The 27,421-nt window shown below is 39.8% G+C and overlaps 2 protein-coding genes across 5 annotated transcripts in view; one reads left to right on the forward strand and one right to left on the reverse strand.

The window, feature by feature from the left end:
• The window catches only part of LOC110837195 (uncharacterized), a 76,268-nt gene that overhangs the window by 27,403 nt on the left and 21,444 nt on the right, over positions 1-27,421 (forward strand). For 2 of the 4 annotated variants that reach the window (XM_022079072.2, XM_022079070.2), the window contains exon 2: positions 25,119-25,441. In XM_022079072.2, the coding sequence (XP_021934764.1) occupies positions 25,138-25,441 (304 nt within the window). In that variant the 5' untranslated portion in view covers positions 25,119-25,137. Of the gene's footprint in view, positions 1-18,266; positions 18,284-19,076; positions 19,280-25,118; positions 25,442-27,421 lie in introns of those variants that run through there. The other 2 variants (XM_022079071.2, XM_022079069.2) reach the window with 2 other exon arrangements.
• On the reverse strand, positions 10,756-17,388 carry LOC110837196 (synaptonemal complex protein 3). The gene is made up of 4 exons (XM_022079073.2): positions 16,949-17,388; positions 15,286-15,431; positions 13,341-13,454; positions 10,756-12,037 (listed from the first exon to the last, which is right to left on the reverse strand). Exons 1-4 carry the CDS (start codon positions 17,247-17,249, stop codon positions 11,873-11,875), a joined length of 726 nt encoding a protein of 241 aa, XP_021934765.1. The 5' UTR covers positions 17,250-17,388; the 3' UTR covers positions 10,756-11,872.

Genomic DNA, 27,421 nt, shown 5'->3' on the forward strand with positions numbered 1-27,421 from the left:
CATCAGCTGACAGGGAAGTTTGTCCATTTATAGTTTATTTAACAGCACTTTCAGTACAGTAGGATGAGAGGATGATAATGAGTAATGATTTGGAAAGGATGTTGAAGGAAGCTGTCGTGGCCTAATTTGAGGTACTATCCCGGATGTTGCATGGACAGACTGAGGAAAACCACGAAAAGTCTCAGTCAGGATAGCCGATCTCCGGGCCTCGATGATGGTCTTCTGTGTAATAAAGCCGTGTGACTTGTCGTCAGATAGGTTAGAACGCTGGCCTTGTAATCCTGGGGTCTCGGGTTCGATTCCCAGCGGTGCCCGAATTTATAACTTGTGTTGGGCAAGGCCGTGGTCTAGGCAACACGTAGTTTTCCTCCGTGGCATCCCAACAATTACTCCATTCACACACAGAAGAAGGCAATGGCAAACCACTTCTGGATCATCTGCCAAGAACGTATATGAACAGGTCCCAGTCCGAGAAAAGGATGGAAGGATCCTGTTCATATGGACCTGTCGTCAGACAGAACACTAAATAATAATAATAATAATTATTATGTAATTGATGCCTAGTGAACAAATCAGTTATAATTCCCTTCAGTCGTCAAAAGAGACGTAGAAGGTTGGCGAACACGACAGGCGGGAGGATGGTGATGCTGTTACCCATGATCCTCTGCGCATTAATGATAAATAATGGACCGTGATGACGTCAATGACTTTGATGATCTGTGAACAGAATGTGGCGTACAAAACATTAGAATTCTGGAGTGGTTCAAACAGCATTCCTTTCCAATCTTTTTTTAGATCTTAATTTCACTGTTTCCCGCCTCTGGGTCTTCCTGGTTGGCCCGTCAATTCCGGATCAGATTCGAACCCGTGACCTTCATAAAGAGAAGCAGGAATGCCGCGGCGGTGAAGTGAACTTCGAAAATAAGGAACAGGAAGATCGTGAGAAGCGAAGTGAATGCACTTCAGTGTCGGCAGATGAAGTTTGGTTTTCTGGTCAAAGGAAGTGTCTGTAGATACTGGGGTATTTCATAGCTGGAAGAAAGGTTTCTTCAGTTAATCAATCAAACTGCATCTTAATGAGTGGAGGTGCAAAATGGTCAGAGCGTGAGGCTGCAGGTCTGCTTCCAGCAGCTCATGATATTCACTAATCAGTTCACACTCCCAGACGTTCGCCATCTCTTGCAGAGAGCCATTCCAATTAACCCTGCGTTAATTTTCCCACAGCTTCGTTTAATTGTGTCATTTTGAGTTTTAGTATTTTCCTCCCAAATATCTCTCTTCCTAGTGGCAGTATATTTTAATCTGCAGGTTCTTAGAAATCAGACGGGAAGACAAAGTATTTTGAACTGAGAAGTAGCAAGCATTTCCAGAATTTAATCTCCTCCTAACTTCCTCATGAGTGTCATTTTCATTTGTTATTGTTGTTCCCAGGTATTTGAACTTTGTTACATTTTCAAAGGACTTATTAGTCACCCTAAGATAATTCTGCCCGCCTGTCTGCTGATGACGAGATACTAACATGTACTTAGTTTTTTCTGAATTTACTTCCAGCCCCACTTGTCTACCAGCCTCTAGTAAAACTTCTGCGTTCCTCTTTATTGTATTTATATCGTCCCCCAATAAATTAACATTATCAGCAAATGCCAATAGCTGATGTGTCCCATTCAATTGCAAACCCTCCTGCCTACCTTGGACCTTCCTGATGGCGTATTCTAGCGCAAAGTTAAAGAGCAAGGGAGACAAAGCATCTCCTTGTTTTAGACCGTTCTTGATGAAGAATGTCTCAGATACATATTTACCTACTCGAATTTTGCTACAGGTTTCATTTAAGCACATTTTTATTAGACTCACTAGTTTTTTTGGTATACCAAATTCAATAAGAATATTATAAAGCACTTCTCTCTTCACAGAGTCATAGGCTTTTTTGAAGTGTATAGTCTTTGGATATTACATTACACAATTGCCCCGGAAGACATCCGCGTACAAATCCTCTTAAATGTTATACGAACCGAACTGTTAGAAAAGTTATTAAAGTTTCAGTTTGAACCATTTATATTTCCCGGTAATACTGGCCTGGTTTTTGCTCATTCTAACACCAGGAAAAACGAGTTTAGATCAGCAATACAAAATAACGCCAAGTCAGCATGTTTCGTATCAAAGGACGATTCACGGCTGTGCCGTAGCTCAGGTGGTTAGGGCGTCGGCTTCTCACCGCGAAGGCATTGGTTAGTTCCCAGATCAGTCGAAGTGGGATTTGTGGTGGACACAGTGGCACTAGGACAGGTTTCTCTCCGAATCCTCTGGTTCTCCTTTGTCAGTATCAATCCGCCGCTGTTCCACGCTCACTTATGGCCAATGGGGCCCTTAGAGGCCGCATTTCCACAGAGACAAATGCCAGAACCCTGATGGTGGGGATAGAGACAGTCCCCGAAACGTTGGTCCCTTTGTGTAACCATTTGACACTGCTGATTGACCGAGATTTTGTTGTTGTAAGAATTAAAATATAAAATACAAAAAAGTTGCCTGATGTTTTAGGTAGGTATGCAACCTGGTCTGTCGCGTGCCGAGAAGAACGTAGATTGAGAGTGTCTGAGGAAAATATTTAAACTTATGAAGGATGAAATTGCATGAAGTGGCGTTCCATGGGCGTACTACTCACCCGAAGGACAATCAAATCAAGGAGGACCGGATGGGCGGAACATGTGGCACGCATAGTGGCGTACAGTATTTTAGTAGGGGACCTGAAGGAAAATGATCACGCTCAAGACCTGGGCATAGATGCAAGGAAATATTAAAATAGATGTCAGGTGAATCGTGTTTTGGGATACAGATTGGATTCATCTGGCTCAGCACAGGGACCGGAGAGATGGCTCTTGTGAACACGGTATCCTTCAGGGTCTATGAAATGCGGAGAATCTGACTAAGCTTCTTAACAAGAAGTTCGTAATAAAGTCCAATGCCCTTCAGATGTGCAAGAATGTCTACAGTCAGCTTTCCGGGCGCAGTCTGTTTCTTGAACCAGGTTTCGCTGAGTCCACTGGACTTCCAGGAGAACAGGCTGGAACACGGTTACTGGCCACGGCTCAGTTCAAAAGATTCTCTCTTTTGGTGGCATCCAAAACCTGGCACCGCACACAATCCTAAGCCGTGTAATTTCAGTGTGTCATTTTTCGAGTAATATCCATTTTAATATTATCCTCCCATTCATGCTTAGGTTCCCGAAGCGATCCATTTTGGAACTAAATTTTGCATGTATTTCTCACGTGCCCCATGCTTGTTACATGTCTGTGCAGCCGAATGCAGCTGCAATCGTACAAGCTGATAGTTACCAACATTGTAGGGAAAGCAATCGGGTAAATCGACATTCCTGTAATTAATTGAATCCTCTGAAACCGAAGAAGGGAGAAAGAGACGAGAAAGTGGGGGACTAACGACACGCTCTTCTATTTTAACGGGGGGGGGGGGGGGAGACATAAATTTTGATTTACGGCTACGAAGGTCTCCAGGCAGTGCTCGCTCGTACTTCTGGTGGAAGTAGGTTTAATGAAGGTAAGGCATTTGGAAATGGGAAAGGTGGGGTGAATAGTGGGCCAAAAGGGGAAGTTGAACGGGTTCTCACTGCGTCCACGCACATTTTTTTAATTTCGATGTTAACCTCGAGAGGTTGTCAGTTAGTAAAAAAATTTATGTCGTTATGAGGGGGGGGGGGGCTAGTTTAAGACAGAATTTTGATATTTTCACTGAGAGGGCTGCATAAGAGCTGTGCAGAGCGGCGTGAAATTTGTATACCAATTCAGCAATTGCTAGTCACCGAATGTGGACTGGACCCTCCAGGATACGTACAGCAAAATGGTGGTGTCTTGTAATGAGGTCTACCAAAAACTAAAATTTAGCTACGTTTGTGTAGGGGTTGGAGAATCTGAAAGAGTGTTTCGATGTAAATGTTTGGGACTACAGAATCTACGTAGGCGCTTCTCTGTCCGTTTACTAAACAAATGACTGATTTATAAAGTGCAGCTTTCGTGGCGACTGAAGTTGATGAAAGAATCTCGGGCTACAAGCGTCGTCAGGTGCCTGAATGGTGAATAAACCACATCTTCAGCCAACGTTTCGAGAGCAATCTGCTTTCATCCTCAGGATTAGATTTGTTACGCAGCAGCCCTGAGGATGAGAGCAGAGATTTCTCTCGAAACGTTGACAGAAGATATGGTTTATTCACCATTCAGGCACCTGACGCGGCTTGTAACTCAAAATGACTGATTGCGTATTCCGAATTTAAGATTGCCTGATCAGATGATTATCTTATCACTGCTGGGATTACAATGTCCTAATTGATTAATTTGGCTGGACGATTTTAGATAAAGTCTGTTCGCTAGCCCTTTGACGTAATTTTTCATCAACAGCATTTAGGTCTGTTTTGCAGGGTGTTAATTTGTGTTACACCTCCATCATCAGGGCGAGATCCCCCTGATGATGAAGGCAGCAAGGTCCTCTAAAACGGTGGTAAATTTCTTTCAGACTACACGGTGCAACAACCTAGAAGACAGCGATCTTCCGTTCTTCGTTTGTTTATTTTTTGAGTGATAAGTTGATTAGAGGTTGCAACTCGAAGTTTTCCTTTCGAGTGGATTTGAGTAGCGAGTGGCCTTATTGACAACGTCTATGAGGTAATCAATCACAGTGTTCCAACAGTTTCCTTCCAGTCACCGTGTAGTTTCCACTGCGTAATTTTGGAAGAGATCCCAGCTTGCTTCACTGTAGATGAAATTTAAAATGCATATTTTTAGGACCTAATGTCTCTTGCTTTCCAGAATAAAATGTCTGTGTTACTGAAGGACGTACCCATGATTTGGAAGACCGAGGAGGTTAGCCAGGAAATCGTTAAAATAACTGCGAGGACATTGTCTTGTTGGTGTTGAATGAATTTCAGGAGCATGACTGAAATGTTCTGTATGATGTACCCGAAAAGAGGAATTTGGGTTGAAAACCCGAATACTGTGGACAAGCATTTTAGCTTGATGCTGGGTGTGGGTGTTTCCCAGTTCAGTCCGGGGGGATGTTGAAAATTAACAACATCAGCATAGTTTCTACTGGATTTCTGCTGAGGAGCCACATTACACAAATTCACGGCTTGTTTGGACTTAGAACCAGACCGAGCGGACAATGAACCCCGTGGTTTCTGTCTGGGGAACTTGGTGTGAACCTCCACTAAAACCTACAGATCTTGTACTTAAATCTTCAGCGTCGTATTATTTCTTTTAAGCTGACTTAAATCTTCATCCAGCTCATCTATTGCTTCAGTTATGGATTTAATAAGGCCATTTTATTATTATTCAATCTGTTCACCACTTTATAGGGCATTTACTTTTATGTACCCGAGACAAACCTTGCTCCTGAGGTACAAAGTGCAACAGATATTTCTGAAATAGTTTTTATTTTTAATACGTGTTACGTGTATTATATAGATTTATTGTGAGACATGACTGTATATATAATATATTTTACACGAGTTTCTTTCGAATGATGTATGAAGGTCCTAGATTATTATTATTATTATTATTATTATCATCCCATCTATTCACCACTTTATGGGGTACGTACTTCCATGTACCCGAGACAGGCCTTGTCCCTAAGGTACATAGGGCAGCAGCTATTTCCGGGATCCATTTTGTTTTTAATACGTGCTGCATGTATTATGCCAAAAATGGTATTTTGGCCGTCATAACTCGACTACTAGCAGATCAGGTGAAACCGTAGCCACGGCTCAAACCACGAGATGGGCGGCTACCGTGAGTTGAGGTCGCAGTAGTCGGAGCGACCCAAGAAGCACGGCCTTTACATACGGCTGAGTAATGCTTCAGCGTTACGCTGGCATGCCGGAATAAGCTTAATGTTAGCCAGCAGTGACGCCTTGACTCCTCCAGCAACTCCAATTATAAGGACGATTAATTTGACAGTAAATCCTGGATACAGCTGTCTTAGCTCAAACACAAGGTCTTGATACTTGTCCGTTGTTCAGTCTCCTTCACAGCTGTTTGTTTCAGCCGGGGCATATATAGTGCGTTCGGAGACATGGATGAGAACGATGTCAGGCTTAGTGGCTGTTAACTGCTTGGTAGTCCGGAACGATTAGTTCCAATAAATTTTACATTTATCGTTTTCAACAACGGACTCAGTGTCCCCAGGAGCGTACGGCAAAACGGGTGTCTTATCTATGCTGTAAAAGTGTCTCAGGTGGTAACAGAGTACACGAAAAGCAGCGTTATGTCGATGAATGTAGACGCAGCTGGCACAGTGTCTACATGCAGACAGAAGTTGCATCAACGTCTCTGGTTGCATTCGGCATGCCCTGCAGACAGTATCCACTACCCATCACCATTCGGCGGTACACAAGTGTGTTTACAACACCATCTTGGCACGCGAAGATGAAACCCTCGGTTTCAGACTTTAGTCCAGCCGACCGTAGAAAAGCGAACGTCAGGTCTTTCGACAAGCCCATTTTTTCTACATTTTTGAAGAAGGCCCCCATGCATGGGTTTATCTGCATGTTGCTTGAGCAACAAAGTTTGATCAGCCTTCTTAACAGTGCCCTTGAATTGATCTGACGTCAGTGTCAAGAGGGGCAACTGTCTTCGCTGTCCAACTGAGCTGGTATCAAAGTCAAGTCCGAGGTCATTTGCTGCTCTCTTTGCCGCCTGGAATATAATCGCCCCTACACCCGCAGATTCATGCGAACATACGAATGTCAAGAGGGGATCAGAGCTATTAATGATGGAATGAGCTGTACCCAGAACTATCCTGTTGTGAAGATTCTCCAGACCCAAGAGACCTCTACCACCAAGATGACGCGGGAGGTATATGCGTTGGACAGAAGATTTAGGGTGAAGACTTCGGTGCATGGTCATCATTTTTCTGGTGGCCCTGTCCAGGTTTTTCAACTCGTTAACTGTCCTCTTCATTGCTCCAAAAGTATAGAGCAGGATCGGAACAGCAAGGATGTTGGTGGCAGTGACTTTGTTTCTACCAGAGAGCTCGGAACTCCAAATCTGTCGTAGGGTGTGTCTATACTTGCTGCACAGAGCCTCTTTGACCTTGGAGACATCTTGGACGTAACTCTCACTCACACCAAGATATGTATAGGACTCTTCGGCATCAAGATGGTGTATGATGCTTCCGTCCACGAGTTGCACGTCTTCGCCGAAATTCCTATTTTCTCCCCTTTTCAAATGCAGAACTGCACACTTGTCCAATCCAAATTCCATGCCGATATCCTGAGTGTTCAGTGCACTTTGAATGCCACTGTCGCTGGCAGCATAAAGTTTTAAGTCATCCATATAAAAAAGGTGTGTGACTTTGTGCCTACGGATGGACGGTGCACCGCACATGTAACCGCGCTCACGTCTTAGCACAACGGAAAGAGGAAGTAGCGAGATGCAGAAAAGAAGAGGGCTCAAGCTGTCACCTTGAAACACTCCGCGGTGGTAGCATACCAACTCTGTCGACACTACACGCTTTCCGTATGTCAAAATGAAGAGCGTTTTCCAGAGTGGTAGTAGATTTTCAATGCATTTCACTATGTCAGGTTGGATTTGAAGAATTTGAGCAAGATGACAATCAGCTCATGAGAAGTTGTGTCAAAAGCTTTTTTGTAGTTCACCCAGGCCATTGACAGGTTGCGCTTATAATGGACCGCATCTTGACAGATGAATCTGTCAATCAACGGATTGTCCTTGCAACCTGCAATGCCACGTTTCGAACCCCGCTGCTCCTATACCTCTTTCCAGATGGGGGCGATATGGTGCAGTATGGTTTCGTTCAAGATGTGGGTGAACGCCATGTATACAGTACAGGTAGCCCTCGATTTGCTCCGATTTTGAAACCAGAAAGTTAAAAAGTGGAAAAAATATATTTTACTGTTATTTATAACGTTTTACAATGTATCTCGTACTCATTCTTATACTAAATCTTAATTCTTACATCGCTGATTTTGAATAAGAATTATAAATACAGTCATCTTTGCAATTACGTATGTTTCATTAACGCGAATTTCCTCCAATGAGATCGATGAATCGGTAAAAGCTGTTTGTGAAATGCAAACTTTTGCATATGCGAGTTTGCTCTTACGCAATTTCATTCTTGGCGCTTTTAAACTTTCATAGGATTAATTTAATCTCTGCGGAGGTACCGGGGTTATTTTTACTACGCGGTTTTCTATAGGTCGGCGTCTTACATGAATGCAACTATCGCGTAACAGCAGAGATGACTGTACACATCAATCACATGAAAGAATCGCGGGGACCAACGAATTGCCGATTGTAATTGTATAAAATATATTTTTTAAATTCCCTTTATTTTATTTACGTTATTTCAGAGCTTTAAATGTAATGCCATTATATTACTCGTCAATGTTTGGGTGCTGGGAACGCATGTCATTGACTTCTCATTGATTTACGCCGGTTCGTCCAGGAACGCATCCCCGGCGTAAATCTAGGGCTACCTGTATTGAGACAGGTAGTAGGTCGGTAGTTTTCTGGATTAGACAAATCTCCTTTCTGTCTGTACCAGACAAAAAAGATGTGAAGTTACGAGATAGATGTTTGTGTAAGCTCGTGAATTTTTTCCACCAAAAGTTGTTGATGGCGTCTATTCCAGGAGCCGAAAACTTCTTTTTGCCAGTAAAGGCACGTTTCACATCCTGTTCGGTGACTTTCAGGGGCACATCATCCCCTAAATGACGATCACAGAACTGCCTAGAGGTAAATAGCTGGAGAATCTATGTTTAGTGGAGAACCCTAGTTTCATAGTTCCTTCCAGAATGACTCGACCTGCGTTGCTGTTGGCGGGGTGTGAACGACTGGAGTGTTCTTACTGACGAGACACGAAAGATGGTGTTCCCCTTTACTGACCTATAACGTTTCACTAACTTCTTCCTGTCCGTGGTCAGTGCCCGTATTTTGTCCAGACAGTGCTGCTTAATGGTCTTGAGAACGCACAATAAACCTCAGCTTGGTGGTAAATTTACAATCACAATAAACAATATCTTGCACTTATTCAGTGAAACTGATTCACAGAATCACATACATTGCACCATTTAAAGGATTCAAAACACAGAGGTCAAACCTCACCTCAGGCCTCCATAAACTTTTAATCTGAAAGTGACAGTGGATAAACTTCCCTGCGATACCTTGCTGAAAAGAATGTCTAACGCTCTTTGACCAAGCAGTAAACCGAAATAAAATTAAGTTTCATACACAACAGATGGTTGCCATAGTGTTTATAAACCCCTGCACACATTCCGAGCTGACAGTAATAATGAAGCGGACACAGATAGATCCATGACGGTCCAGGTATGGACGGCGCAGCCACTGCTCACGGTGGACAACAACGCAAGCCACAAGAGAGACGTCGGTCAATGGACCTAGTGCTGCAACACAATGACGCCTCCACCTCAAATAGAATGACTCGACCCAGCACATATGAGTGACGCAATGGGACAATGTACTAGTTCGTGTGCAACATAAACTTTAAGTGTGGTATTACGAACATGGCACAAATGTGCAGGACACCGCATTCACACACACAGTGCATTGTGACAACACGTGTGGGCTATATGGATTCAATATTACAATGGACTGGTTTTAATATGCCACTGATTATGACCTCATGAGGTTGAAGCGCGGCTGGCACGATATGGTTGTGTGTTAAAGCGTAAAAATTTGTATATGTGATTTTATACAGTGATCCGATACTACAATGTTTTGAGAATGTCTAACGTACTGCATCACTTTATAACTGAGTTTGCAAAGCTGTCATTACAACTACAGTGAAATTCCCTTAAATTCATCATAAATCATTCACCATTTTGTGTGTGTATATACATATATCGTCATTCCAGTAAAATCAGGCTTAGAGTTGGCTTAAGTGGCAATGCTTGTAACTTGTTATTTGGAAGGCGTCTGATTTGAATCCTGGCTGGGATGGAATATCCTAACTCAGGCTGTTCATGGATTCGCTCGGACCTTCCAGGTGAACGCCAGATGGTACCTTGAAAGTCCTTACAAGTTCACTGAATTTGATACGAGGCTGTCAAATAACTAACTTTCTATCCATTCAAGCTGTGAAATGAGAATGGCCAATCCGATGTCGACAAAACATAACATGATTGCAGAACCTGGGAACTTTTGACACTGTACCGGTCACGGGGACCAACAAGGATGGCAAACTGAACTCATACGCTGACTTTCACAGCTTTGAAATTACTATTTAACATGAGCATGGTTGCACAGAAGATGCCCCATGCAGAACTGGGCGAAGAAGAAACACACGCACAAGTTTACATCGCCATATTGTCCGCCAAAGATGGCAGTGGCATTATACAGTTTTACTCAGTCGCTCTGCACGAAGGTTCCAACAGCTCACAAGAAGATGGAAGCTATTACACATAAGTGAAAAGTAAAATCACCTTGTGCATTAAATCACACTGCTGATAACACTTCAGTACGTTTAGAGTTATTCTAGAGTCAACAGCTTATACAACACATTTTGTGGTAGCTTTTGTAATTTAAATTAAATGTGAATGATAACCCACAAATGAACACAGAATTCGCATTTCATGTTCCAGACTTTCCTCTTATTTTACAAACATTTTATGCTCAGAGTTGCTTAATATACGGTGAAATTTCAAAATACAATGAACTGTGTGAACACATTCCGATTTGTATTCTATCAGAACTTTACAAGTTCATAATAAGAAAATGCATTAACATATATTTTTAATCTTTGCTTCAGACAGTAAAATATTACAGTGGTACATACAAGATTTCAAGAAGAAAATATATCTACTTAATATGAACCATTTCTGATGAACACATTGTGTTTAACAGCAACAATCTGCCTGTCAAGAATTAATGTACAGAAATCATTTCCCATGTACATGTAAGAAGGAAATTGTGCTGATCTTTCTCTGTTTTAAGATGAATACAAAATTCATATATTTTACTGATCTAAACAATAACATATGTAATTTACGAACAAAAGGAATACTTGAAATACATCATTAGAAACATAACTAACATTTAATGCCTACTGGCTGCATTCAACAACGAGAGAAAATTTTATTGCATGAAAGTATGAACTCAAGAGCTTATCATACCAATAAATACATTGTGTAGTCAATTAAATATAATCTTTTACTACTGATGTATTAACAAGCAGAAGGAACTAAGAAACCAAGGATGGAGATTAGAATAAATAGACATGTGGTCTGTGAACAAAAACTATTGTTATCCTGTGTAATGAAGGACAAATAACAAAACCATGTGCTGGAGAACTGATCAGAAAATTAAAGAAAATCTGGACTTCTTAGTAGCAATCCAAGCATGAAACATTTATATTGAATGCCAGCCAACAGATTTTAATTCCAAAATTAATTGAAATGAAATTTACAGATCACAGGGAATTAAATATGTTATGTCATAAGCATTTTTTTAACATGGGGAGAGGGAAGAGCAATTTTCTTGAGTAAATATCCATAACATTCTAAAATGGATTACGAAGACTTTCCGCTTCCTTCGAGAAACATATCTGAGTTTAAAAGTGTTACATGGTAGACATACTTTTCCACCTTAACTTTCATCAGCTTAAGTGGGGTCCAGTTAGCTGTGTATTACAGTAGCACACTGCTAAATCATAAACCTCCAGAGTTAAAATCAAGCTGGCAACCTAAGTGTTCAAATCCCCTGTTTCCATTTGGTAAAGCTTATGGGACAAAAGCAACAAAATATAGTAACATTAAAACATAAGAATACTCTAATAACCCAGTAAATACTGTGTTTATGTTTTCAAACAACTGCAGAGGGATATTTGTGTTATATTACATGAAGAGCACACTCTTCTGTAAGGACTTGTGCATCTGTGCCAGTTCCTCTTTCTGGCTGTCAATCATCATCTTCTTCTGCAGCTCAGTTAGTTCCCTTCGCAGCTCTTGCAGTACGCTGCCACACTGTTCATTCTGCTTCGCTTCCTGTTGTAAGAAATTCTGCACAAAAGAAATTTATTTGTTATTTTACTCTTCGGGAACACACTGACATTTGTTTACGGATAGGGCAGTAATATTTCCAGCTTCTAGAAGGCATCTGAGATCATGGGACAGAGACGTTTGAAGTGTTTTGGAACAGAGGTGAGGGGGTGTGTCAGAGAGGACAAAATCTGTCTATATTTATGTCATCTGCCAAACTGTTCCTCAAAATCATCAAGAAACACAAATAAATTTGTTGCACGATGCACAACATAACAAATGTATACACTGATAAATCTTATTGATAAGTCACTGTTCACAAAGAGATGCACAGTAGCATATTATAAATGTTAAATTATGTCTGAAAATGCCTTGGTGAATGACAGCATGACGGAACACCAACCAACAAGTTTCAGCAGTACTCAGTATGAATTTATGAGACCACAGCACAATGTCAAAATAATTCTGGGAGATATGAATGCCAAAGCTGGAAAGGAGCAATCAGCAGCACATGCTTCAACCATAAAAAACATCTGTAAAGTGACATGGATCTCTCCCGACGAATTAACCAAGAACCAAATAGTCCACTTCTTGATACACCAAAGACACGGATCAGATGTGAAGGATGTGAGAGCTTGCAGGGGAGCAGATGCAGATTCAGACCACTTCATGGTTCATATCAAGTACAGGCAAAGAATAGCTAACATAAGTAAAGAGAGGTCCAGGAATGAGATGAAGTTCAGTGCTCAGAATTACTTAAGAGGCAAGGCTGCCAGAGAGAACTATCAGAAAGTTATTCGACATGACATGACCCTGTGCTGTACGCTAATGGTATTTCACCCGATCCCGATAGATCGCAACAAAACCTGGGCTCCCCTAGTGAAGTCGAGGAAAATGGACAGTGGCAGATAACTAACTGCAAACTCTACAGTATCTATGAAGATCTGGACTTAGTGATAGAAATTAAGAAAAAGAGGCTGTGTTGGCTGGGACACATAGAGAGGATTCAGGAAAACAGGGCTGCTGCCAAGAAGGAAGAAGAAGAGCTGGAAGACCCCAAAAGAGATGGCTTGATGATTTAGAGGTTAAAGAGGGACGGCAGTGAACAGACAGGAATGGACGAGCACTGTTGTGGAGGCCAAGGCCCTGCAAGGGCTGTAACACCGAGAGAGAGAGAGAGACAGTCAAATTACAGCTTCAAGTGCCAGATCACAATTGCTAAACCATCACTCCATTAAAGTGGCCTGGACAAAATGAAACCATATTATAAATAATCCACGTGAATTTCATTTCATTCTTAATTTCTTTGATTTGTTACATCTACCTTATTATATGATTCATGTAATTGGCGAAGAGATGCTAATCGCTGAAGTTGAGAAGTGCGATTCTGTTGGATTATCTTCATTTGCTGCTGCACAATTTTTATCATTTTTTCTTCCTGGAAAAGAATATATCAAACATTAAAAATTAAACACACAATGCCATTGCAACCAGGGAGAAGAATTTTAACAGCAAACATATGAATTTGATTGGACCCCACAACCAGTGTGGGTATGGTAGTGAACAGAAACATTCTTAAATGCCTTGCTGACAAATTAATCCCAACTGTCCAGTTACTTTGCATATTTTAGTTTGAACAACACTTTTAAAAGACATTAATGACACTAAGTGTTTTTTCAAAGTGTAAACAGTTTTTATTTGCATGCATGATTTTATATACTACTAAGGTATATAGGTTGGACTGGTTAACAACTAGCAATGTTCCTTGAAGACCCAACTAAAGTACTTTTTGAAATACAAAGTGTCTCAGAATGATGAAGACAATTACAATTTTCTATACTTACATAAATATCCATAGCCATTACAACAATGAAATAACTACAGTCATGTGCAGTACTACTTCAAGTCTGCTGCCATGTATGGCAATTACCACCACTGCCCTAAGTGTAAAATGGTGTTGCAACAACAAAAAGCTGGCCAGCTGGACCTCTTATCTAGCAGATGCTGCCTTTTGTTACAAAGTCGTCATACCAGAATGTAACCAACTCCTTCAAAGGAAGTTTGTCCCTAAACTTTGTTTGGATACAATGCTGAACTGTAGTCACAAATTCTGTCTCATCAAATCATATAACACGTTCAGCTTCTTGTTCTTGCAATGCTGTTTTATACTTTGGGCTATGAAGCACTGCAAATGACAAGAACTGAACCACACCATGACAACCAGGTACTCTGCAAACTCAACAAGTTGGGAACCACTGTTCTTGTGAAGATTACAAAATAAGTCATTGTAAAACTTGCTACTGTGTATTGAAAATTCCTCAAATAAATGTTTACCAATAAGAAATCTACTTAGCAACTTCTGTGTACATATTTTGTATAATGTAACAAGTTTCATAAGTATTGTGACATCAGTATGTTCTAAACCCCCATAAAAGCCATTTTCAGCTGGAGAACATACATTTACAATAGTAATACTACATCAGTAATCCAAGAGGAAAATTAGGACAGAATATCATTAACAAACCCTACTTTCTTAATTGTTTTAAAATATCTTTAGGTGTGGTTCTTGTTCCTTTTCCATAGCAAAGTGAATAGTTCTGCTGTTCATGCTGACCCTTATCAGACAACTTAACCTCCCATAGTCTTATCTTGCATTGTAAATCTGTAACCAATGTCTCCCAAGCTCCCTATATACATAACTAACATTGTAAGTACCATTTTTCATGTCTTTCAAATTTCTGAGATGTTATTTATAGTTTTGTAACAGAACAATCTCATTACCAAATGCAAAAAAGAGTACACTGAGAAGCAGACAATTATCAGCCTCTAGCAGAACAAATGCAGAGTATGTGGCAATTAGTAAAAGTAATTGTGGTACCAGTCTTCACTTCTTCGACTAGAGTCGTCCAGAAAAGCATTCACAGAAGCACAGAACATCCACAGTCATATATACGTTCAGTTAGAAAAGTCAGTTTTATTCAACACAGCAATAGTCCATATTATGTTGAATGACTTACAGCTGTAACGCACACAAGTATGTGCAAGTAGCTTGACTCAGGTCCATTGTCTGTGCCTAATCACAGTGCAAAACTGAGAAAAAATAACAATAATGACAATAACAATAATGGTAAACATTCCACTGTTGTTTCTGCTGTTGCCATTCTCACTAAAATTCCTTTGGTCTGTAGGAGACATGATACCACTAAACACCATAGCTATTAAAAATAATAATATTTATAAAATTTCTTAAATTATTTTTGAGTAATCACCTGGTCTCTTGAATGAGATAAGTCTACATTCCACTGCTCTAAAACAGAATTAACATTCCTGATCATTTCTTCATGATGATGTCTCCTTCCTTCAGACTGATATTGCAGCATCTCTTTTAACTTGACTTCATTTGCTTTCATTGCACCTGAGGCAGAATGTATAATTCAAGGTGAATAACGTAAATAGTCATGTACTTTACATTCTAAGAGCTTTATTGAGGAGGTGAAAGCTAGGGGTTTAAAACACTATACCAACACAAAAATATGATGTAAAAAATTGTATTTAGAATGTGAATGCTTGAAGGAAAATTTAAATCAGCTGCATAATTTTTTAATCAGTATTATTATATTTACTTATTTTGTACATTCATACATATTCTTCAATGTTATAGAATAATATTCCGTACATGCCCTTGGACAAATATTTTTGTCTAACAAGAACTGGAAATCTTAATGGTCTGATGCAAACTATATGACAACAAAGATAAAATCAAAGAACATGTAATACTGTAGCAGAATTAAACTTAAATTAAAATACATCAGAAATTTCCATACAGTAATTTCTTCCCTGCATTAAGTATAGTAAGATGGGCAGTATCATGTACACTGTCTCATTTACTTTTATTTATTTGCAGAAATTAATTATAATGTGCACACAATTATAATCTTCAGAGAAATGACAGGTTATTTCCACCTAACTAGTTTCCATAACTCCATGGAACACAGCCCTTCATTAGAAGACAACAGTCATTCAGCCAATCAGTGTTCCCACAATTTATGGAACTTGAAAGTTCATTATCATGGTAACAAGATCCCATCCCTGGGCCCTATCCTGAGCCATATGTACCCAGTCCATACCCTTATACTCTATTCCTTTAAACTGTCCCAACCCCTTGATTTGATCCTATAAAGACTATAAATTATGAAACTCATTTTTATTATGCAATTATCCCCATCCTCATACTACCTGCTTTCACGTAGGTGTGAACATTCTTCTCAGTAACCCATTCTCAAACATCCTTAAACTGCATTCCTCTACCCTTCCTAATGTTAACACCTAGACGAGTTTAATTACAATTTTCGTCCTATTATTAGAATGGAAATATGATTCTAATCCAAATCTAAACAAACTTTCCTCAAATATAGTTTACTGTTTGTTTCTTTATAAATAAAATGTTAATTTCTTATTGTCAAAACCAAATATTTTAAATTACCAAGTTTTTGAATGGCTTATTACATTACATGGCTTTATGTTATAATCTTATCCTATATAACTAACTAACTACCTAACTAATTAGATGGCTTAGGGAACCCAAAGGTTCATCACCGAATTAACCAAAGCCATCCACCGGTCCCAGTCCTGGGCCAGCAAAATCCAAATGCCTTCTACTCCTATTTCCCTTAGATCCCACTTTAGTTTATCCTCCCATCTACATCTAGGTCTCCCCAGTGGCTCAAAAATATAAGTACACTGAATGTACAACATACATAAATGCTCAAAATTTAATGCCAAATAATACAGAAAGAGCAATGGCAATAAGAAAATACAGACAAGGAGCAACACACAAAATACACAATACACCACCTTTTGATGTTAATTAAATTCAGCATAATAACTGTTCTGTTCATCTCATTAAAAAAATGATAAATTATCAATTCCTACCTGTACTGTACTGTTCCAATCGTTGCTTCTTCACCTGTAGAGCTTTGTTAACATCTGTGCCAAAGACATCCAACATTTTTCGTAAATCATTTCCAAAATCTATGTTTGTATTGTTATCAATTACAACATCACCACCTCCAGACTTATTGCCCGTTTCACAGAAACTCTTCTTACTTTCTGGCTTTGTAATAGATTGCAATCCATTTTTGATTGGAACATCATAATCAGATAATTCCGGTGATGTTGTTAAATCCTCAGTAGTCGTTTTACTTTTCATCTTCTTAGAAGTAGCTCTCGGCATGTTTTATAAAAGTTTATATTGAAGCTTCTGTTACTAGAATTTTACTTTGCTTTAAAGCGAGATTTACTTTCGAATGAGCGCTTTTCTTCCCAATATTCAAGCCGCTTTCGATTGGAAGTTGCGAAGATGCTTTCCACAAGGTATAGAATTATCGCCAGCTGTCTTCCAATGAGTAGTTATGTCACTGCAACAGTGTGTGTGGCGCTAGCAGCAGTAGCTTGCATTTCAATTCCTTTGTCAGGAGTCTCTTGCGAAGGCGCATACTATATTTTCGCAATGTTGCGAGTCTTGAAACTGTTAAGGAATATGGGTTTTACACTTTCTAACATTTTTACTTTGTTTCCTTCGAAAGATTCTCAGAAGATTGCCAGGAGTTTGTGTGTTAAAATTAGTATTATCTTTATTGAAGGGTTTCATTGCTTGCTCAAGCTCTGAGAGTCCGCCATGGCCCATACTGCGAGAGACTGTCTGCGTTAGTCTGTAAGGATAAGCCGATATTTAGAGCACTTCATGAAATTTAGCCGTTCCAGGCCGGGAACAATTTTTTTCGTGCCTCATTTACCCGCCCTTCTTGAAAATTATTTAGACTTTTTCCAATTTTGCATTAGATTTATCTTCTGCCTATTGAGCCAAGTCATTGAAATATACTTTAAATCTTTGATTTGACATGGATACCGTGATCATTTGTTCCATGAAAGCATAAATTAATATTTTCCTATTGCCTCTTTTTACTTGGTTCTATTAAATTGATGGTTATGATGTTGAACAACAGAGGACTAAACTATTGAGTTTGTTTGCTTGATTTCGTCTGACGTATATAGGTTGTCATTTATCCTGACATGGTTCTCTGTCAACACGTTCTCAATTATGTTCTTCTCAGATCGACTGCAGTATGGGATCATCTCTAGTTTCCTTATTGACACGTTTCTAGTTTCCATATTGCCACGACTCTGTTCAGCAGGTCGAAATTTTCATCGGTTCTGTGAAAATCAATACACGTGTAAACAGGAGAAGGTAGGCACCAAATGACACATGTGAGTATCTTGTAGGTGAAGCATAAACAAAGATCCTGTAGGTGTAATGGCAAACATATAAAATAGTTAAAAATGGTTGTCTTCTTGGTTGTTGCGTTGTGTAGTCTGGTAGAAGTCGCCCTGATGATGGAGGCATTAAGACCTCTGAAACGTTGGTAAACTTCTACCAGACTACACGGCACAACAACAGATAAGACCACCTTTTTCGGACTCACCGCCGTGAAAACCTCAAATCTTTAGATAAAATGCCTGTAAACTGTCATGGAATCGTCGAAACTGTACCTTATTTGTATTTTACGTCGTTTCGGTAAAGGATCTGTAGAATGGAAATAAATTCTAAATCTAATGTAGGTTAAAATATAGCATAGGTGAAATGTCTCAGAGGTGATCTATCTGCAAGCCATGTCTTTCCTTTCTTTACCAGAGAAAATAACAATTCCTTAAGGATCCTCGTTTCCCGGCGTGTTATGTTCGGACGTGTGGAAAATTGCATATGAGCAGAGTTCAGTTTCGGATTTTTGGGTGAAAAAGTCTTTCAACAGTACTTATCACTGCACTGTAAAATTTCTCAACTCCCTCGCAAGACCTAATTATCTCATTTTATTCCACTCTGACTTGTAGCCTTACCATGTATTTGATGTAAATTTTTTAGAAAAAAATCTATTTATTTTCGTCACCGAGTATGATAGATGTATGTAATTCGTGTGTATTAGGAGCATACATAACCTAGATCAGGATGTTGGATACAGGTAATCTACGGTCGTGACTCGCCGTTCACTCATTAGTTCAAATTATTACCGCAAGTTTCTACAGTAACAATAATGGCGACTTAAATGTGTGGCTATGAGATATAGTTAGACATTTGTTTATTTATTTTCCCACAGTGAAAACATTTATAACCTAATAATTTCCATAAATCTACATAATGGATGTGGAAGTTGCTGAAACTTCTAGTGCAGAACATCCTACTTCATCAAAAGAACAAACTGAGACAAGGTAATATTTTTCAGAACAGGAATGTGGCCATATCGTATTTCGTGTGTCAGTAATACGGAAGTTATATATGTTACTGCTTATATGGAAGGGCAGTGGATTGGGTTTGGGTACCGAGCACTCAAGCCTTTGAAACATGGCAGTCTGGTAAACTGTTTACCTATCTTACATTGGTCACTTTTAATATGTTCAGAATGACAGCTGTATGATAACATTTGCCCCATTTATGGAATCGACACAGTTCCTTTAGACTGTGTTTGAATTATGTTCGTGTGTTATGTCTAGCGTGTAATTGTATACTTTTAGGTATCTTGAGTTCACGATATGTGCTGTTGGGTATGGGATATCAATCTTTGTTCACTTTGAAACATTTGTTCAAAATTTCTAATTCCTGTAGGATGAGTTGGAGGTTTGCCCTGTTCTTGCAGGTGAATGATGAACTGAATACCTAGTGAGAAAAAGTGCCATATTAATTTCCTTTAGCCCCCAACTGTTCAGCTATATCACATTTGTTGTTACCCAAACCTTCAGAGAAGAATTATACAATAATGCCAACTTCACATTTATGTGAATGAGGCTAAAGGTCAAGTTTTGCCAGTATAATAATTACATTGGTGTGGTGGAACTTTCACTACAAAATTCTAGTTTAAAGTAGTTCAGTAAATCACTTTTAATATCTTGGTTTTATTTATTTTGGGTGCTGATAATTGAAAACTTGTTTGCAACATTGGGCCAATTCCACAAAGCTGAAAAACCTGGAGAACTGACAAAATGTAATCTCACCATCACCATCAATGTCTTTACAAAATTCCTATCAAATGTCTGTCAAACTTCAAGTGGATATTAATTGATATATTTGAAAGAAAACTGTTTTTCAGCATTGGCTTAAATCTTAACCATTACATAGTTATCTGATACATCTGTTCCTATTATCCTGTCCTTGTGTCCCTCACCATAATTTTAGAGCTCTTGCTACACTTATCATTAAATAACATTTGTTGCTGAAGGGATAAAACACCCACTCCATCCCCAAAGACTTTCTTTTCACTTCCCTTGATCCCCAGACTTTTTTTTCTTTTATTTCATCACTGGGCTCTCCAAAGGACTCTTTCTGCAATACGTCCTCTCAGAACTTAATGGTCAATAAAATCACCTTGTCTCCTTTCCATACAGTCATTGTGAATCATTTCTTGATTGGCATAGTCACCAGAACTTCTGTTGTCACCTCCTTTTCTCACCATATGTTCTTAAAAATTTTCTGCCACCTCATTTTCTCAACAACATGCTCCAATTGGTTAGCAGCCCATTCTTCAGCTCCACCAGTCAACACCCTCAGGTCCAACTTGCCATCTACTGTTTTCACTATACATGTATGGAATACAAAACTGTGTCTCCACACACTTGCCAGCACTAAAAATGGCCCCATCTAACCCATCTCTTGAACAGGAGAATCTTAGCAGTGGCTGGAATATGTGTCTGGAGGGGATGCATTGTCAAGGCTCAAGCTACACCCAGCTCAATCTCTGTTTCATGTAACATGGTAAGATGGACCAAGCAGCAGGCTGCCACTGTAATGCTGCTTATCCTGAGGTGTCAGTAGTGGAATCCGAACCACCCTGTTCCAAGCAGATTGACCCATCTCTTTTGCTTTCACTGAGTTTGTGACCACTTGAGGGGATTGCTGATCTTCTGGAGAACCTTCCTGCCCAAACCTGCATAGAGTTGACATGTTGTCTTTTCTCCATGTCGTCCTCCCTCCCAACAGGGGAAGCTTACCACAAGCTGTCCCCAAGTCATTATTTTCATAGTCGAGTATAGCTTTGCAGCCTAGAACAAATAAGGGAAAAGCCTTATGGCTGACTCATTGAAATGCTTAATGCTTTTGTGGCAGGTACTTTAAACTGGATAATCAAGTTAGACCTGTCTGAGTGTAGGATCTCAATGTAAAGCACATGGAATAGAATTCTAGGCTGGTCACAGCCAGGGTTTCACTGCTGTGTCAGTATACCAACAGGTACTCTTGCTTAATCTATGGGCCAGATTCCCAAAACATATGACCCCTGGCATCCTTGATATAGTGGTTGTTAAGGATTTCATCACACCAGTGCATCTGACCATTTATTCTGTCTTGATTTATAACATGTCAGTCATCCTTTTAATCCATACTGGGTCACCCTGATTTCACATGAATGGACTGGGAAGCATTCTAAGCTAGAAGACAGACTCCCAGAAAATCCCACTGTAACGAGTGAGGAGGCAGTTGAGAAGTATATTGATTGCTCACCAGCACCATCTAAGAGGCCTCTGCAGTATCTGCTCGAAATGTCAACCCTGTGCTGACCTGCAGTCTTGTCTTGTCTTGTCAGGATGAAACACACTTGAAGAACTGACTGATGAGACAGTGTAAAATCGCAGGGGACCAATCACTTTCAGAAGTTCAGGATATATCAGCTGAATGAGTGGAGGAATCATAGAGCAATACACTGAACCTGTTGTTATGGAAGACTAGCTCTCTCAGACTCCAAGAAAGCAGGTGCCCTGGCCGATAGCCTTGAGGCTCATTTTTTGCCAGTGACCCAGTATTTACTGAGGTGATGCACTTGAAATGAGGTTCTACCAGCCATTGGGGGCTCAAGATTGGCAAAGGTCTGGGCCCAATCAGTATTTCAAACAGCATTCTGAAACCTTTACCAAAGCACATGCTAACATATCTCACAGAAGTGTTTAATGCTGTCCTCCATAGTCAGTACTTGCCACCAGCACAAAACGTTTGCATGGTATCCATTCTGAAGCCAGGAAAGGACCCCTTGCAGCTTTGTTTCTATAGACCCATTGTTGGCAAGGTCTTTGTGAAGAATCTACTCACTAGGATCCTTCAGGACGTAAACAACTGCAGGTTGCTGTGTGGTGAGCAGTTTGGGTTTTGACCCTGACATAGCATGACACTGCAGCTGCCCACCTTGTTGAAGGAGGCAATAGAATAACTGACGAGAAGGGGCTAACTGGCATAGTTTTCTTGGATGTGGCAACAGGAGAAGCGGAAATGTTGTGCTGCAGCTCATCTGTCCTGTGATGGATTACATATATTTGATTTAGAGATCCACTGATCTTAGCCATGTCCAGAAGCTGTAAGTGTTGCAATTCAAGTGTCTTTGCGTTTTGACTAATGCACCTTGGTATGCTGGTAACATGAAAATTTGTGAGGATTTGGGGATTCCATTCATCAGTGACCACATCAAAGTACCAAGTGAGAGTTTTGACTTGAAGTTAGCTGACACGTAAATTCCTTTGTTTGATATCTTGGAAGGCACTTGAACCAACCAAGGGCTAACTCAAGTCACTCGCAGGTAACTGAGGTGGACTGATGCTTAGCAGGCCAGCTGAGGCTGTACCTAAAAAAGATGACTAAGTTGGACACAGCAAGTACTTACCATTCTGGAGATGAAAAGCTGTGGCTGGTATGCAGGGTGATGGGTGATGTCATGCTGTGTGACAGAGACATATATACATCCTGGTCAAAAATTGTATGCTACTATCCATTCTGAAAAAAATATTTACCTCACAATAATTTTGTTCCACAAGTGGTTGTGCCATTTCTGATGTGACGGTAAGATCAGAATCTAAGCCATTGTTACTATTGCTACTGTTCATTGTCGATTCACTGCTGTTGCTGTCTGTAGCCCCAAGAGAAAATAATATTGTTAATCACATCAGGTAATTGTTCATCCTTTCCTTAGTACTGTTGTTCCAGCATCTGAACATGTTTACTGTAACCTGTCCAATTTTCTTTTATTTGCCACAGACATGATTCTGCTTTTTGTAAGGTCCATAAGAGACTGTAGTGATAAGTCACCCATCACATTGTTGACTTGTACCAGTTTTAATTGAAAAACTAAATTAATTGATAGCAAGAAATTTAAACAAGAAAGGGCCAATATTAAAATATTTGTGTGTAAGATATGTACAAGACATCTGGCAGTCCTTACCTACAGAAATGTCAGTAATGCTATGTTAATTAATATACTTGAGCATAAATTATATTGTGTAAAATTTTCCTGCCTCTCAGAATGTCCCATTCCAGGTCGTAACTGGGGTTGATGTCCAACTGCTTGGCTATGTTGACTGAGGTTTTCAGTGTTTTTCCTCAGTTGTAAGGCACATGCCAGGGTATCATTCAAAAAGGGCATGACCTGCCTTTCCAGTTATGGAGGCCTTGAGCCAAAATGATCCCCCCCCCCCCCCCCCCCCCAAGTTGCAGAGGCCATCAGCCAAAGCGATCCCAACCCTTCTGGGTTTAACTCCCAAACATTCATCTAACCAAAGTTCATTTCATAAAGAACAAGTTATGTGATGGGATTATTCTCCCATCAGTAGCAATAGCCTGTTGTCTGAACATGTCAAGGCCTTCAGCCAAGACAACAGTCCTGTTAGCATCAGCATATAGCCAGTTATAGTTTATAAAGCATCACGTGCCATTTCAGCAATGCATTTTGTATGCAGAAATGGTCTGACCTGGCTAGGGATAATGTCCTGCACTTGTGATTAGGTTTTCGGTTGGTTCACAGCTGCTACACATTTACCCTGAAGATGAAAGCTGCAGTGTTTGCCAAAATAACTAATTGTTTATACCTTTCTTTAAGTGATCTTCTGATTTCTGTGTCATAACCTGGTTGTCCACAAATAATAAAGTTGTTGGTGAAGCAGTATGTTATGGTAGTTATTTTTGAGGCATTTTGCCACTTTTGTGCTCTGCCATTGATAAAGAGTGTGAGTGAAAAAGGATGAAATCCTTGCCCCCATTGGCTAATTATTATTGATGTTTTGTTTTGAATTCCTGCACTTTCTGTTTGTAGTGCTGTGTCTATATGTAAGCTTTGTAACAGCTGCAATATCTGCATTTAAATTGTATAGTTTCTTTTCCAGTTGTGACTCTTCATGACTAAGTCCCTTAGCATTCTTTTGTTTTCTAGACATCTGAAATTTTTTATCTTCATTTTGCATGATGGTCTGATCTTGTTTGTCCAGCCAGAAATTGCCTTGGGATATGTAAAGTGAAGTAAAGTAAAGCTGACATACTACACACCATGTAGGAACTTGGAGTTAGAGAAGACATAGCTCCTACTCATTCTTAACCCTGGCACTTGATAGGGGTGAGTGGTCAGCATCACACCCTGGCTGCATTATACCCCCAGAAAGCAACCCTGGTACCCATTGGACAGGGGGCTGGGTGGGCCTCAGGGTGCAGAGGCTAAAGGAAAAGTCCTCTGCCCCTGCCAGGGATCAAACCCCCGTCATCCAGGCCGTAGTCAGTTACTATACATAGTGAGTTGCCCCGGCTATCTTGAGAACATTGCTAGAGTAATACTGATGAGCTGTCATTGATGCCCATCATTTGTGTCAACCACAGGTTGAGGCTTGCCTCTTCCACCAAAGTCTGTGTGTTCAATGTTCAGGACTTCAACCTGTAACCCCATACTCAGGCCTCCCATATTTATAGCTGCTGGAGAGAGAGTAGGAACAAGGTTCTCTGTTTCTTCATGATAAGTGCCCTAGCATCTATGCGATTCTCCATCCACCAAGTGGGGCATGTTTCAAATTGTCCAGTTTCGATTCTAAGTATAGTATAATGGTTTCACAATACTTTTTGTAATCTAGGGTTTAAATTATATTTGAATATTTCTCACTACACTTGTTCACCATGTGGTTTGCAATTCACAGTTTTATGCTAAAGAAAAGGAAATTCCCTTTTGAAGAATGACTCCTGATGAATGTTATCTGGAAGCATTATTTCAGATTTTCCTGTAGTCCTGGTGTAAGCTGTCTTATATTTATGTATTTCCAGGGAATGTGAATATTTTCACATGGTGATACGGCCTATGTTAAATGCTGGACATGAAGGAGAATTGTGTGAATGGTTGAAACAGATGGGGCTTCTGCGACGAGGACTGAAGTGCTCCAACACAAATTGCAAGGGAGGCAAAATGGAATGGAGTAAGGCCCGAGTTGTTGACAAGTACAATTGGTCCTGTTCTGCCTGCTCTAAGAAAGTTTCTATTCGTGATGGCTCATTTTTCATGCCTGTGAAGTGTGAGCTGAAAGTGGTCATTCAGGCAATATTAAGTTGGTGTGAAAGAACGCCAGTGGAAGTTGCAGCAAACAATTTGAGTGAGTATGAATTTGTGCAATATAGAAACTGCAAAGTGAGAAATACATGCAATATATTAATTAGAAACTCATAAGGAAAAAGACCATTTCAGAAATGTAAGTACAGATGATATACTATTGATCATAAATGGGTCTTAAATAAGGCATAAGGATGTGGGCTAGATTCATCTGTTGCACAAGAGGTACCAGAGTATACAGAATCGAGGTTCCTTGTGTGTTTGTTTGTTAGTTATATATAGAAGCTGCATGATAAAGTCATTAAGATAACTACCTAACCAACTAACTTTATAGATTAGAATATTCTTTCAGAAGCTAACAATATGCTCTGCTGTTTGTCAGTTGTTTGTGGTTTTCACCAACTGTTATTAGGGTGATCAGGGTGAGGAGTATGAGATGGGTGAGGCATGCAGTGTGCATGGGGAGATGATAAATTTATAAAATTTTGGTTGGAAATCTTGAAGAGAAAAGGCCACTCGGAAGACCTACACATAGAGGGAATAGCAGTATTAAAATTAATCTTCTGAAATACAGCTGGAGGGTGTGCATTTGATTCATCTGACTTAGTATAGGGACTAATGGTGATTTTTTCTCCAATGACTGGTGAACACAGAGTATCTGATCAGTAGTTAATCAGTTATGTCAGAATCCACACTGATAATTCACAGATTTACAATAATTTCATCTATACATAAAGTTAACCTTGGTAGAAGAGTACTTGATAAAACTGTTGTTTGCATTTCAGAAAATTCTCATGTAAGGTGAAATTGTATCAGACACGAATTTCCCATATGAAATTATGCAAATATGGGTTTTTTCATTCCAAGTGCAAATTTGATTGACCCACTTATAAGTTTATCTTATGACTTTCAGTTAAACATGTCTTTATGTGCATGTTATGCCATGAAGTCATTTACAAAATGAGAAGCAGTGAGCAAAGTAAGAGATGGGGATGGGGTCACTGAGGAGATAGAGGTGATGTGAAAGATTGAATTAACTCAACCTCTGGAGGGTTGTCAGCATCAGGAGACATTTCTCTTGATTCTGTTGGTCAAAGAAATAAGGCAGGAGGCTTCAGGGTTTTGCATATGATATGGGTGGGGCTGGTTCATCTGAAGTTTCAGATTAAATTTTGTCTGACTTATTTTGTGTTTACTTTTTAAGGAAGATGTCAAGATTTAATTGTTTCAATGTCTGCTTCTTTTCCTGCAATAGATAAAGTTTGAATGTGTTCATAATGGTTCTCGTACTTGAAGAATGCTCAGCGCTCAGTTTGGCAATTATGTTCCTCAAGCTTACTCAAATCTTCTTCAGTTTTATTGTACCCAGAAGTGTTTTGGTGTTCCTGAACCTCTCTTCCAGCATAATTTCTTTAATGTGGTCTTCAACAGTACAATAATCAACGGTGAAGAGGGAATCTTTACAGCAGTCCACTTTTAAAGTTGTCTTGGTATCATGATCTGCTCCTCATAACAGTTTTACAGACATTCTTTTCTTCATAGCCAGTTGTTCCCCCAGTCTCATCACATGCTGCTTTGCCATGTGATATTTCAAAGAGTGCCACTTTGGCGTCTATACCAAGACCATCTGTATGATAGCAGAGGTTGGTGAAATTATTTGTGTTTTTATACTGCATGGCAAACACCATCAGAAAAGTAGTAAATCTGAGACAAAAATTTCAATTTATCAAAAAGATAGCTGCATAGTTTGTTTTGAAACAAATGTACAGCTGTAGTGTCATGTTTTAAACATTCTGATTTAACAACAAAACTTATGTTCTTTGTATTTTTTGTAGTAAAAGTAAAGTAAAGTTTGTCCCACTATACGCCATGTAGGCGCTTGGGGTGAGCTCCTCTCTTCCTTGACCTCGGCACTAGATGGGGGTGAGTGGTCAGCATCACGCCCCAGCCGGCTTTACCCCCGGGAAAGGACCCCGGTATCCATTGTAGAGGAGGCTGGGTGGGCCCCAGAGCCGGTCTGGAT

Source organism: Zootermopsis nevadensis, unplaced genomic scaffold (assembly GCF_977971745.1).
Source record: "Zootermopsis nevadensis isolate Lab colony 2312 unplaced genomic scaffold, Znev_1.0 Znev_ptg000011l, whole genome shotgun sequence".
NCBI lineage: Eukaryota > Metazoa > Arthropoda > Insecta > Blattodea > Termopsidae > Zootermopsis > Zootermopsis nevadensis.